The sequence below is a fragment of the Hyperoodon ampullatus genome, assembly GCF_949752795.1.
Source record: "Hyperoodon ampullatus genome assembly, chromosome: 3".
Taxonomy (NCBI): Eukaryota; Metazoa; Chordata; class Mammalia; order Artiodactyla; family Ziphiidae; genus Hyperoodon; species Hyperoodon ampullatus.
The window spans coordinates 132,292,747-132,307,661 of NC_136916.1; the positions used below are offsets into that span (position 1 = coordinate 132,292,747).

The 14,915-nt window shown below is 34.5% G+C and overlaps 1 protein-coding gene across 2 annotated transcripts in view; it reads left to right on the top strand.

The window, feature by feature from the left end:
- Positions 1-13,769, top strand: part of STYX (serine/threonine/tyrosine interacting protein) — a 34,143-nt gene extending 20,374 nt beyond the window's left edge. For both annotated transcript variants that reach the window (XM_079701208.1, XM_079701207.1), the window contains exons 7-12: positions 171-210; positions 303-353; positions 2,459-2,531; positions 10,794-10,887; positions 13,367-13,518; positions 13,664-13,769. In XM_079701208.1, the coding sequence (XP_079557334.1) occupies positions 171-210; positions 303-353; positions 2,459-2,531; positions 10,794-10,887; positions 13,367-13,440 (332 nt within the window). In that variant the 3' untranslated portion in view covers positions 13,441-13,518; positions 13,664-13,769. The remainder of the gene's footprint in view (positions 1-170; positions 211-302; positions 354-2,458; positions 2,532-10,793; positions 10,888-13,366; positions 13,519-13,663) is intronic.
- The last annotated feature ends 1,146 nt before the right edge of the window (positions 13,770-14,915 follow it).

Consider the following 14,915-nt stretch of genomic DNA (forward strand, 5'->3'; position numbering starts at 1 on the left):
TTAATATAAATAAATTCAAGGATTTTAAATTTAATAAGTATCCAAGTTGTATATATAAAATACATAAAATGCTTAAGAAAAGATTTATTTAGTATGATACATAGTTTCAGTATATTTTAGCTGCTGAATCAGGTATCTTTCTGTCAGACTAACTATTTCTTGTTTTTCAGGAAAAGTTCTTGTCCATGGGAATGCAGGGATCTCCAGGAGGTATGAAGTTAGAGATAATCTTTCTTTCTCTTGCATTTAATTAATGAGTTGTGTTTTCTGGTTTTTTCTAAAAATGTTTTCCCCCTCTTCAGTGCTGCCTTTGTTATTGCATACGTTATGGAAACATTTGGAATGAAGTACAGGTAAGAAAGTACTCTGAAACCTAGCCACAATTTAGATCCTCATTAAAATAAAGCTTAATGGAGATGGTTTAGGAGCTTTAAGTTAATAATTTCCTGATTTTGTCATCTAGTCATGTTTGATTAGGCAGGCCCTTTTATCCTGTGGTTAAGTCTCTTAATCCTTGTAGCTTGTCTACCTTGTATAGATCCACTTAGGCTAATGTTTGTTACTTTATGGAGCTAGTGCTAACTCTTGTTATTTTAAAAACCAAAGATAATTATAGTTGGAATAACCCATGGAAGACTGCTTGCTTACTACTAGGGAATTGGTTAATCTGAGTTTAAAAACTCTTAGACAAAGACGTAATTGCTTGCTTTGTTTGAAAGATTAATTTATTATGTTTTCCTTTAACAGTAGTTGGATGAAAAATTACCTAAGAATTGTTTTAGTGTCTATTCACAACTCATTGTTTGTCTTATCCAAAATCATCTTTTCCAAGCATATTGCATAGACAAAAAGAGAGAGAGAGACAGGCTGATGAACTTTTCACCCTAAAACAAACCAGAAAAGCTGACCAGTGTACAGTATTTTCTTTCTTAGTGTGTCTTGTACAAGTTAGAAATCTGTTGTAATCATTGATCCCTCCTTCTCTTTCACTCCTCATGTCCCAAACTGATCCTTTACCAAATCCTGTCTGTTTTTTGTCCTAAAATATTCCTTGAATCTGGCTCTTCCTCTTTATCATTATTTAATCTCCCTAATCCAAGCTCTAGTCATGTTTTCTTTGGACTCTTCCAGTAGTCACCTTCTTAGTGGTCTCATGTTTTCTTTCCTTCTCTAGTCTGTTCTGTTCTCCACACCACAGTGAGAATGATTTTCTTAAAAGATAAACCTGATCATATGTTACCTTACCCTAAAAAGCTTTCAAAGGTTTCTGATCCTTAATAATTCTTAACATGGCCAATGAAACTTCACATGGCATGCCCCTATCAATCTCTCCATTCTAATGCTGTGTTCCCCATTAACCCTCTCCATTTGAGCTATGTTCAGCATTGGATCCACATGCCTCACATATAGTAGACATTCAGATGCTTTCCTTTTTTTCCCCCAAGTTATCTTTAATTAATTAATTTATTTATTTATTTATTTTTGGCTGCGTTGGGTCTTCTTTGCTGCACGTGGGCTTTCTAGTTGCGGCGAGTGGGGGCTACTCTTTGTTGCAGTGCGTGGGCTTCTCATTGCGGTGGCTTCTCTTGTTGCGGAGCACAGACTCTAGGTGCGCGGGCTTCAGTAGTTGTGGCTTGCGGGCTCTAGAGTGCAGGCTCAGTAGTTGTGGATGGACTTAGTTGCTCCACAGCATGTGGGATCTTCCCGGACCAGGGATGGAACCCGTGTCCCCTGCATTGGCAGGCAGATTCTTAACCACTGTGCCACGAGGGAAGTCCCAAATGCTTTAGTTTATTTGGTATTTTTTATCTTAAAATTATAATGGAAAAGTTTGTTTAAAAGTGTTAATTCTTAAATATTATTTGAATACAAATGCTTTTATTTAACTGAAAATGATTAATGCCCGGTAGATTTTGTTTTATATATTCTCTTTATTATTTGGTGATGTGTCAATAATAATATTAATAGTGAAAATAACTTCCATTTATTGGGTTTCTGCCACGTGCCAGATACTATTCTAGGCACTTTTATCTCAACAACACACGGAAGTCCCTATACTTCTCATTTATTAACCAGTAATAATATCTGAGCATGTACTGTGTGACAGATGCTGTACACGATGTGTTATACTTATTATCTTCCATCTTTACAGTAGTGCTCCAAGATAGGAATTATTATAATGCCTAATTTACAGATGAGAAAAACAAAGCTTAGAGAAGCTGAGAAGTGTCCCCTAGGACACACAGCTGAGAAGCAAACGAATTGTGATACTTAGTCTGACCATGCTTTCGGTTTTTCCACTACAATCCACTACCTCTCTGTAGTACAAGCTGTATGATTATGATTTTCTATTTTAGGTAAATTGTTAGGTAAGTTCCTATTTTAGATAAATTCTGGAAAAATTGAGATTAATTCATGAAATAATATTATCGCCTTAGTTTTCTTTTTTTGTTTTCAGAGATGCATTTGCTTATGTTCAAGAAAGAAGATTTTGTATTAATCCTAATGCTGGATTTGTCCATCAGCTTCAGGTAACTTCTCTCTTCTTCCTCTTTAAGGCAGTCAGAAAGTAGGATAATTAAAATCTTATGTTCGTGTAATTTAGTTGTAGTATTTACTTTGTAAATACTTAAAAATTGCCATAACCTGATTAATTTGAATCTTTGTTCAAGTTTACATCTGTATTTAAAATTATCAATATTTTCTTAAAAGCTACCGTTAACAAGAAAAAAAGAGTTAAAGGCACATTTTTCAACCTAAAGTAAAATAATTGATGTTAGAAATGTCTTCAATTACTTCTTTATTTTAATCACACATACAGAGCATAAGAGAGTTTTGATTCTAAACGTATTACGTACAGCAGCTTTTTCTGTTTTATATGCCTTATCTTTTCCGTATTCTTTCACATTTTGATGATGCCTAGAAGATGCACTAAAAAGACAGTAAAGTAAACCTGTGAATTTACCTGATTAATTTATTTAATTTTTTTCCAAGAAGGAAAATCATAGGTTGAAGAATGTGCTCTGGCTGATTCCATCCAGTTATGCAGGAATAAATCTCACATTGAGACATCAAGAGCACTACAAAATGGGTTGTCTCAGTTACCAAACTTTAAATTTTACTTCATTATTATTTTTAATTCACTTTTAGTTTTTACTTCATTTAAAAGAGAAAAAAATACGGTTAAAAAAATAAAAATTCAATAATGCCTAAGAAGGATACTTGAAAAGTAAGTCTTCTTAATAGTATATCTTGAAGATCATATATAGCTCTATCTGCATAATATTTTAATGTGTATATGTACATAGATGTATGTATGTATTGCAGTTTTACATGGTCAGTTGCTTATACATGGACCTTTAGATTGTTTCCAGCCTTTCATGATTTTAAACAACATTGGAAAGAATATCCTGGTAGGTACATCTTTGTTTACATGTGTGAATGAACCTGTATGATAATTGATCAGAGTAGAATTGCTGGGTCAGAAGACATTTGAAATTTGATGTTGCCAAATTGCCTCTAAAAAGGCTTCAGGAAACAAGGGGTACTTGTTTACCCATACCTAATCAATACCAATAGTGAAAGTGTTGTATGAAACTTCTTGATCATTGTTATCATGTTGGTAAAAGTGGCAACTCCTTATGATTTGCCTATTTTTCTGTCAGGTTGTTGGTCTTTTTCTCATTGGCTTGTAAGGACTCTGTATATTAAGAAAATCTGTCTTTATCCAACTGATTTGAAATGCCATTTTTATTATATACCAAATTCTGATCTATACTTGAGTCTGTTTCTGACCTCGTATTTTGTTCCATTGATCTGCTTATTGCTGCACTTGTATCAAACAGTTTTAAATGCTATAATATTATGTAAGTAATTTATATTACTTATATTAAGTAATTTAATCAAGATCCCCTCATTAACGTTTTTCTGGAATTTTCCTGTTATGTTCTTAACACTTATTTTTTGGTGTGAACTTTACTGGAAAGAGTCCTGTAGTTGTTTTTAATAACATTATCTCTACATTCACAGTTCAGAAGGAATTGATACCTTTAAATTTTTCTCAGTATGTTCCTCTCTTATGTTCCATTTATTCAAGTCAATTTCTATGTCCTTTAGTGTTTTAAAGTTTTCTTTATATAGAATATATGCACTTCTTATGAAATTTATTCCTATTTTCTTTTATTCCCATTATAAATAAAATGTTTTTTTCCTCCAGCATGTTTTCTGATTGCTTACTTATATATAGGAAAGCTATTGATTTTTATTGTTTTCAGTTGGCAACCTTATTAAACTCTAAACAATTCTGAAAAATTTTCTAGTTGATTGTCATAGATTTTCATCTTCAAATCATAATAATTTTGCAACTTTTCTAATTTTTTTTCTTTCTCATTGGATGGTCATTGTATCAGAAGCATGATAAGTAATAGTGGTATAGTACTTGTACTTTATTCTTGATTTCAATGTCAGTGCTTCTAGTATTGCACTGTGTGTGTGTGTGTGTGTGTGTGTATTTGTGCCTATGTAAAGAGTTTTTACCAGGAATAGATGTTGATTTTTAGCTTAAAAAATTTTTTTTTATGGAATGACTGTAGTTTTACTCCTTTAAGCCATTAATATGGTGAGTTGAATTATTGGATCACATTATGCTAGATTTCTTAATTTTGAATCATCATTTTGGTTCACAAATGGATCTCACTTGGTTATGGTACACTATGTTCCATGAATGTGTTGCTAGATTCTATTTGCCAGTATTTTTTTTAAGATTTTGGAATTAGTTGAATAAGTGATATTGGTTTGTAATTTTTTTCTGTACTACCCTCTTCTGGTTTGGATGTTTATCACATGATTCTCATTTTTAAAATGGAAACTTGCTTTCTCTTTATGTGCTCTAGAACAATGTAAATTAGATTGGAGTTACGGGCTTCTTGGTGTTCTGGTATATGGTACCTGTGGAATCATTGGACCTTGATTTTTTAATTTAATTCAGTTATTCATTATTTCATTCATTTGTATATTTTGAGGGTGGACCAATTCTTGGACAGCTTTTCTTCATTTGGTAGGTTAAGTCTGATTTTCATATACTCCTCAGGTCACTTTGGATGGTTTCATAATCTCCTATATAATCATTCATTTCATAGGATTTGAGATAAAATTGAGGAAAATATTTTTCCATTCTTTTTTCAATTTTGTGTATCTGTGCTTTCTTTTTTCCTTGATCTGGTTAGTTTATATAACTTTTCTGTATTTGAATTTCTGCTTGCTTTCTGCTTTCCTTAGGTTTTTCTTGTTCGTGCTGCTGCTGCTGTTATTCTTTAGTGAATTTCCTGAGTTGAAAGCTTAGTTTTTCATTCTTTCAAGAATTCAAGACTATGAATTATCCTCTTAGCATTGCTTTAGCCATATTCTACATATCATACATAGATTCTGCTATGCAATATTTTTATTATTGTTATAGCTTGATATTCTGTGATTTCACTTTTGATTTTATTTTTTACTTAACATTTGTTTGAGAGGTTTTTTTTTTAAAAAACTAACTATACAGGTGACAAGGTTTATTTTCTATTTTTGTTCATTTCTAATACTATTTACTTCTTGAATTTTTTAATGTTTTCTTCATGGCCTAATATATAGTTGTTATTACGACTGTCTCCTGGGCACTTGAAAAGAAGAAATATATTCTCTGTTTTCAGGGCATAAAGCTCAATATACAATCGTCCCTCAGTATCCGTGGAGGATTGGTTTCAGGACACCCACCCCCCTGCCCCCACTGCCCCGTGAATTCCAAACCTTATATAAAATGGCATAGTACAGTCAGTCCTCTGTATCTGTGGGTTCTGCATCCGTGCATAGAGGGCTGATAGTATTTGTTTGCTTTGTCTGTCTTGGGCTGAGAGGTGAATTGAAACTCCTTTACTTTATTATGTTTCTGTTTATTTTTTCTTTAGTTCTTCTAGTTTCTTTGCCAATTTTGGTACTGTGTTATTTGGTAGATAAAATTCAAGTTAGATCTTCATTGTAGTTATATATTTATTATTCCTCCATTCAATTATTTTACTTTGAAATTAACCTTGTGTAATATTGTTTGCATTTGCCTTGTGAGTTTCTTCATTACTTTTCTTTCCACCTTTCTAAATCACTTTGTTTTAGATGCATTTCCTATATATGGTCTATGGCTGGATTTTGCTATTTGATTTGTTATCAGTATTTTTCTTTAATAGGTGAATTTATCCCACTTTCTTGCACTAAAAATGATATATACTTTTGTCTGTCATTTTATTTCATGTCACGCTTTCTCTTTTAAATGCATCTTTTTTAAACTTTTCACTATAAAGTTTATGAATTTTTTGTATGTTTGTATTTTGATAATTTTTAAGTTTATTTTTAGTTCTAAGGGGCACAATTGTAACTTTATAGTATATACGTATGTTTCTTGAGTTATCACTTTTAAATAACTGTCAGTTGATTTCCACTATAAAAGATAAAAACTTATATACCTCTACTTCTTTCCTCCTTCCCCTCCACTACCTGTTTTGTTATTAGTCTTAGTTCTTCTAGGAGTTACCTCTTATACCTTTAAAAATATTTAAATATTATACCTCTTGTTACTTAGCAATATAAGATCATCTACTTAAACTACCTCCTGTTATATGTCCTCCCACCTCCTTTTTTTAAAAAAAAGATTATACTTTTTCTGCATTGTTACAGATTATAATATTTATATTCTGTCCTATAACCGCATTTTCTAGTTGTTCATCCTTAGTTCTACATTTAAATAGGATTCTAGCTTCTTTATTCAACTACTGGAGTTTGTCTTTGAGCATTATTTTCAAGAAGAGTTCTTGGAAACTATATTCCCTAAGTCCTGGCATTTTGGAAAATATTTTTCTGTTGCTCTTATGTTTGAATGACAATTGGCTAGATAAAAATTTTTTGTTTAATACTTTTTCCCTTATGGGTTTGTACACAGACCTGACATTGAATATTGCTCCAGAGAAGTCTGAGGGGAGACTAATTAAAAAAAATTTTCCCCCTGAAAAGACTTGATTGGGAGGAGGAGGTGTTGTCTGGATGAAAATAGGATGCTTTATCAAGGTATATCTTGTTGATTGTTCTATATTAACTTCTCAGTCTTAGCATGCCCTTAGCACTTACAGATTCACACCTTCCCTAATTTCAGAAAGTTTTCTTCTACTATGTATTTGGCTTCTGACTTTATTGTTCTGTTCCATTTGCCTGGTTTTTTCTCCCAGAGACATATTTTATGTTGGTTCCCTTTTTCTTCCATATCTGCCATTTTCTCTGTAATTATTTTCAACTTTGTTCTTTTCTCTTTTGGCTTGATTTTTCTCAAGCTTTTCTTCCCTTTCCCATACTTCATTGTTTCATCAGATGTTTATTTGGCATTGTTCTAGGCAATGGCAGTAAAGCAGAGAACAAAATAGACAGAAATCTCTGACCTCATAAAACGTATTCTAATGAGAGAATTAAACAGTAAACAAAGTAAAATGTAGTAGGTCAGATGGTAATGGGTCACAGAGAAAAATAAGGGAGGGAGAAATAAGGCCATATAATGAGATGCGACATGAATTTCATTTTTAAACGGTGATCAGTAAAGGCCTTATTGCAAAAATGATATTTGAGCAGAGACCTGGAGAAATTAGGAGAACAAGCTGTGCTGATATTGGGGGGAAGGCATTCTAGGTAGCAGGAATATACATGCAAGTACCTTGAAATGGGAGTATGCATCGTATTTTCGAGACGTGCAAGAAGGTCAGTGTGGCTGCAACAGAGTAAGCAAATAACGGTAGGAGATTAAAGCTGGGAGGTAAGGGGCCACATGACAGGCGTTTATAGGCCATTATAAGTAAGACCTTTGGCTTTTATTTTAAGTGAAAGAACAACTCCAGATTTCCTGCTGCTGTGTTGAATATAGTATACTGTGTATATACTGTAGGGGTTGTTGGGGTTTGGGCAGAAGCAGGTGCTCGAGTTAAGAGGCTGTTGCAGTGATGGAGTCAAGAGAGTGTTGGTTTGAATCAAAGTGGTTGCAGGGGGAGAGGTGAGAAGAGATCAGATGCTGGATTTATTTGACAGTAGAGCTGACGGAATTTGCTGATGGATTGGATGTGAAGAGAGATTGGGATGAATCTAAGCCTTGTAGCCTGAACACTGGAAGAGGAACTGCTACTTGCTTATATGGGAGAAACTGCATGAAATTTGAAGGGTGTAAAATCAAGAGTCGGTTTTGGTCATGTTAAGGTTGAGAGAGCTATTAGATAATGGGCAGGTATACATAGAAGCCTGGATTTCATGAGAAAGAACTGTATTTCTAGGGGTTATCAATATGTAGATGCTATTGAAAGCTTTGAAACTGGGTGAGGTCACTAGAGAAGTGAGTGTGGATAGAGAAGGATTTCAAAAACAGAACCTTAATGTATTCCCAGCATGTAGAGATTGTGGAGATGGGGAACCAGCAGAGGAGGCTGAAAAGAGTGGCCAGTGAGTTGGGAAGAAAATCAGGATGGTCTGGTGTTTGGGAAGTCAAGTGAAGAAGGTGTTAGAAGAGTGGAGAATGACCCTCTGTTTCAAAGGTTGATAACAGGTTAAATAAGATAACGGCTGAGAATTGACATTAAGTTAGGAACATGATGTCATTGGTGCCCTTGACAGTTTTTGTGGAAGGGGGAAGATAAGCATAATTGCTCAGAGTTGAAAGGAAAATGGGAAGAGAGGAATGTGAACAGCAAGAATAGATAATTCCAGGAATTATGCTTAGAAGGGGAAAACAGAAATGAAACAGTAGTTGGAGGGGAAACTAGGACTAAGAGGGGCGTTCTGTTTTCTGAAATGGTAGGAAATGGCATAGTCATCTCTTTTATTGTCCTATTTCTTCCATTAATCCTTTTATCTCTTCTTTGAACTCATTTCAGAAATGCTGTATTCTCATTGATTTCATGGAGAATTATAATTTTCACCTGCTCCATGGTGTAGTTTTCATGCAGTGTTCTTTATATATAGACTTTTGGTTATAATGTTGCTTTTCTTTCCCTTGCAAACATCTTTACATAAGACGTACATTGGTTCCTTTTTGATATTGGTCATCTTTGAACTGGAGACATTCTTCTTAGATAAGCTATTTGCCCAACAATAAAGTTGTGGGAAAGGGACCAGGGGAGTGGTGGGGAAAGGTAGGCAGCTTAAATTTTCCCAGTTGTCTTGGAAGACTTTCTCACCAACACTTTTCTCCAGTGGTATGACTCTACTTAGTGAGTGGAAAAAAAAGAGCCCCTTTTGTCACAGGTTCTTCTTGTTTAGATTGATAACCACTGCATGCACATTAGAATCACCTGGGGAACGTTACCCATACCAGTTAAATGAGAACCTCTGGGGTGGGGGAGAGGAGCTGACTATATACCTACAGGTTTTAAGGCTCCTCAGGTGATTCTCAGGTATAGCCAGGCTTGAGAATCAATGGTTTAGCCTTTACTTTCAGCTGACCAAGATCAGCAGATGCTTGGCAACATGCAACCCAGTTTCTCCTCCACGTTGCTTGCATCTTGCAGAAATGCCAGTTGTAGATGTTCATATTTTCCTTAATATGCCCTTCCTCCTCCCACAGCCCACGCACACTTCCTGGCTGTATCATACTAGGCAAGGGCTTGTTAGGTTTGTCAGCTGTACCCACTCTGTCTGATATCGGCAGTCAGGCGTCTTTTGTGCATAGCTTAGTCTGGTTCCATTTTTTTTAATGTTACTGTGAAATATGATACACATATATAAAAATGCATAAAGTGCAAATAAACTTCCATGTAACTTCCATCCAGGTAAAGAAACTGAACGTTTGCCAGAATCCCAAAAGCCCTCTTGAGGCCTCTTTCTAATCAAAATTCTCTTTCTCCCATCATAAAGGTAGCCAGTATCCTGACTTATTTGATAATTAATTCCTTACTTTTCATTCTTCTCATATTCCGGGTTATGGATGTTTCCTAGTTTCTTCGAATAAGGAGTTCTCTATTTCTTGTTTTCAGAAAGGGGAGAGGGATAGGAATGCCTTTATTTCTCCATCTTTAACTGGAAGTAGAGGACTATTGATTTTAAGAAATTAGAACCAAATATATACTTGAAGCAATTAAGTGCCTTATATTAATCTGATTTTTAAAAATATTTTATTTCTGGGCTTCCCTGGTGGCACAGTGGTTGAGAGTCCGCCTGCCGATGCAGGGGACACGGGTTCGGGACATGGGTTTGTGCCCCGGTCCGGGAAGATCCCACATGCCGCGGAGCGGCTGGGCCCGTGAGCCATGGCTGCTGAGCCTGCACGTCAGGAGCCTGTGCTCCTCAACAGGAGAGGCCACAACAGTGAGAGGCCCGTGTACCGCAAAAAAAAAAACCAAAAAAAAACAAACAAACAAAAATATTTTATTTCTTTTTATTCTTATAATCATTCTATGAGATTGCCAGTTTGGGTTTTGGGGGTATGTATGTGTTTTAACAGATGAAGTCAGAGATCATATAGCTTATGCCTGGTGGCAGAGAATACATACTGACTGGCAGTTCAGTGTACAGTGCCTTAGTGCAAGCTATTTGCTTGACTTGATTTATAGTCTCATCAATAAACGTGAAATTATAAGACAGGAATTTTAAGGCTTTCTCTTACAGCAGTATGGCACCAGAGTTTTCAGTATAAACTAAGAATACCAATAATGTACGTATTAACCACTTTTTAAATTTTGTTTTGTTTTGGGTATCCAAGAATTTAAATGTATATTCAAGTTAATTAAAATCTTTTCTAGGAATATGAAGCCATCTACCTAGCAAAATTAACAATACAGATGATGTCGCCACTTCAGATAGAAAGGTCGTTATCTGTTCATTCTGGCACTACAGGTAAGGATTTTTTCATTTTGGAGAAATTTGGGAAGAAAGATGATGGTAGTGAAGAAGAGAAGAGAAGAAGCATCTTTTGCTCATTAACAAGTTACACTGAACAATTTAAATTGTTTAGAAAATTTTTGGATGGACTATTGAATTAAAATAAGATAATTTCAAATTTTAACTTTATAATTAAATATGTATTATATTGAGCTTCTGTGTGTACACCACTAGTTAATTAGAACGTGTTGATTGGAAGATCAGATTTCTACTTTGTTGAGTTTTAAATCTTTAAGTAGTATAACTGTGTTGCAAAGATTAAAATAATAAGAGGGGTCTGGAGATGAGGCCCTAAATACACTTAGGTGATCTTATTAAAAATGAAAGGTGGTTAGTAAGTAAAAGCAGGGTGACTAAATGTAAGCTACCTCAGTTTTTCTCTTGCCATAAGTATTTGAATCCTTTCTCCTTTCCCTATTGCAGTGTCCCCTCCCCCATTTTAAAAGTTAATGATCCAGGCATGCTCTCAAAATCCTAACTTTTGCCATCCTCTCCAAGACCTTGCTACCCTTTTTTGTCTCCTTTCTTTTTATTAGAGCATTCATGGAATTTTTTTAGTTTATGGTTTTTCTCTCCCAGAGTTCCTTTCAGTCTTATTTGAACCTACAACCTTGTAAGTTAGGAGAAACAGGTTACATACCTGGTTAGTGTTGGACCTGGAAATTTAACACTGGCTGCTCCACAAGTCCAGCACTATATTGCACTTCCTTAGTGATAATACTATATACCCATCCTTCAGGCTCAACTTCCCAGTTGTCACTGACTCTTTGCAACTTCTATCTAATCATTTTCCAAAATGGGATGGTCTGTTTCCTCAGTACCTAGAATTCCCTCCCTCTTTTATAGTACCCTTAATTTCGGTCAAGTTCAGGTCCACATTGGCCTCCTATTCCAACTCTTGTTATTTAGTCTGTTCTGTATATTGTGGCCAGACTTATTTTCATGAAAGAGAGTTCTAATAGTGATATTCTTCCTGTATAAAAGTCTTCATTGGCATAATTTTTTTAAATATTTACTTATTTATTTGGTTGCACCAGGTTGTAGTTGCAGCAGGTGGGCTCCTTAGTTGTGGCTCGCGTGCTCCTTAGTTGTGGCGTGCGAACTCTTAGTTACAGCATGCATGTGGGATCTAGTTCCCTGACCAGGGATCGAACCCGGGCCCCCTGCATTGGGAGTGCAGAGTCTTAACCACTGGACCACCCGGGAAGTCCCCATTGGCATAATTTCTACTGAAGAAAACACATCATAGGTAGTAATTAAAGGCCCTTTTGATCTTTATTTGTATCTCTCACTGTACCTCTATATATGCACTCCAGAAAATGGGACTACTAATGGTTTCCTGTGCGTGTCTACTGTTCTCCACCTAGAAAGCATCACCTTCAGTCTCTCTGTCCATAAAAACTTGGTTCAGATGTCATCGCCTCAAGAAAACATGATGATTAACTTACTCTTCCTCTAATCTCTAGTTATTCAAAACTGCCATAGAGCTTTATCTGTACCTCCTCACTTTCTGCCTTATATTAGTTACCTGTGTCTCTTACCTCACTTCGTAGAATGCAGGTGCAACACTGCATCTGAAACTGTTACAACCACTGTATTTAGACTTATGGCTAGCATATTTTCTTCTCTATTCCATCAATACTATATTTCTATCCTTAATTTTAATCTTTCAGTGAAACATTAGTTTTCTGTTGGAATCCACCCTCTGTATTAACATTATTACCATGATTTAGCACAACCTTTAGGGCATAAGTTTAAGGTCATGCGATTGATAGGCAGATAACACAGCAAACCCTCTACCAGTTCAGTTGTTCCCTAAAGTTTTCCTCCATTGAGACTCAAATTTCTTGATTATAACTGTTGGGCATATGGGGATAGCTCTGATTCTGTGTGGGAAATTTCTGTACTAGCAGACTCTGATGTGAAGAGTAGATAAAAGAAAATCTCTTATCTGCTACATGCTTCCTTTCTCCCAACTCTAGACTTGTTGGTAATAAAATCATAGTTTCAGTGGAAAAAATATTTTTGGCAGCATCTGTGGAAGCGAAAGGATAATTACATCTACAAAATAAATTGTACAAATGTACAGTGTCCTAAGTCACATGTTTATGGAGCCTAAAAAACAAACTCAGTAACCAAACAATTATGAACCATTATCCCTCTAAAAATTCTACTTTCAAACTGTTTTTAAAATGTTCATTATATAAAATACCTTAATACTTAAGAGGGAAAATGTCATGAAGATATAAAGTTCTTTGGGTAGTTTATAACAAAAGAATTTACAACAGTTTACTAAAAATTCAGTCATAGAATTTTCATAGTCATATATATGGTAACACTTCATGAAAAATGAAGCTTTTGCTAGTTGTAACATTCTAATGAATGAATTTATTTAAGTTCCCATTATATGTTATGTTCATGCAATAACTTTTAGGCAGTTTGAAGAGAACACATGAAGAAGAAGATGATTTTGGAAACATGCAAGTGGCGACTGCACAGAATGGCTGATTAAAGAGCAGCAGTATAGAGGATGTGAATTTCTATTTGGGAAGGAGAAAATACTACAGACAGTAATAATGTAAAATGGTAAAAACACAAGTAGTTTCTTTTCAATTATATGTTGCTTCCAGACGTGTTTTTCTGCAACTTGTTGAGCAACATTTTAAGATGTCGGACTTCTGCAATAGATGGCACTGATGGTTTTATTCCTTTTTTTTTTTTTTCTTTACAGTTTTATTATAAACCAAGAATTTTGGACTTGCAAAGAGGTATTATTGCAATAACGCACTTTTCATACTTGAAGTTTATTTGTATGATATAAAGTTGTTACTTTAAACAAAATGCAAGTTAGGGGGGACTTGTTTATAAAATCTGGGTAATTTATAACAAAAGAATTTCCTAAAGTTTGCTAAAAATTCATTTTGTGTTTTACGTATTACATTTAAAAAATAATTTTACAGTTCAATTTTATGATGGAGCCTCTTACAGAAACAAACAAATGCAGGAATCTGCCACATTTCTTTTTAATATAATTCAGTAGCTTAATTATCTTTTAATTTTTTTAAACTTCTTGATCCCATCTTAATAATCTTTAAATCATGACATTAGCCAACTGTCCTTACTTTAACATGATCCAAGTGTTGCTTCTTTTCCTACTACCTTCCTAATTTTATCCTATAGAAAAAAAAGTTTAATGAACAAAGGAAAATGTTTTGCTTTATCATACCAGATGCTCAAAAACAAGGAGAGTTTTAAACTCAAGTGACTTTCCTTTAGCATTCTTAAAAGCCAAATGTTGTTTGTTCTTTTGAGTTGTGTAGCCTGTTTTTTCTTTGTCCAAAATGGTTCTAAATAGAATATAATAAACCAGTGTAGCGCTATTTTTTTTCTAAACAAAGCCCAAAAAAGAAAAGTGCCTTGCCTCATTAGAAAATATAAAAAATAAATCCTGTCCTCTAAATTAGTATGTAGAACAGTGAAAAGTTTTGAACGTTTTTCTGTAATTTTTTTTAAACCATAAATTAGTTCAAACTGAAAGTCTTAAGGCTTGAAGAAACCTTAGTAAATTATTTGGAATATGGAGCATTTACTCCATTTTTATGTTGTCTTAATGATTCTGTGAGATTGTTCTGGCTCAGAGAAATGCTTTTCTTTGAGGATGCATTTATTGGGGAAAAGTGATTGTGGGAGACTTCAGTGTATTATAAATTAGTGTTGTAATCAGTTCTTGGCATTGCGTTAATCCAAATTTCCCCCATAATTTGCATTAGCAAAGTCACTTTATGGATCCTAGGTTCTCCATGTTTTTATTTATACATATAAAAATTGTTCTAAGAAAAACATTTTTGCTATTTTAAGTACGATGTTGGGGAGGAGAGGAGTGTTTTTAACTTTTTATAGTTGGTGATTTAGGGTAGCACAAACAAAACTCCTTTGTATCTCACTTTTCTCAGTCCTCTCTTGAGGTGCTTTACTGATGGGAC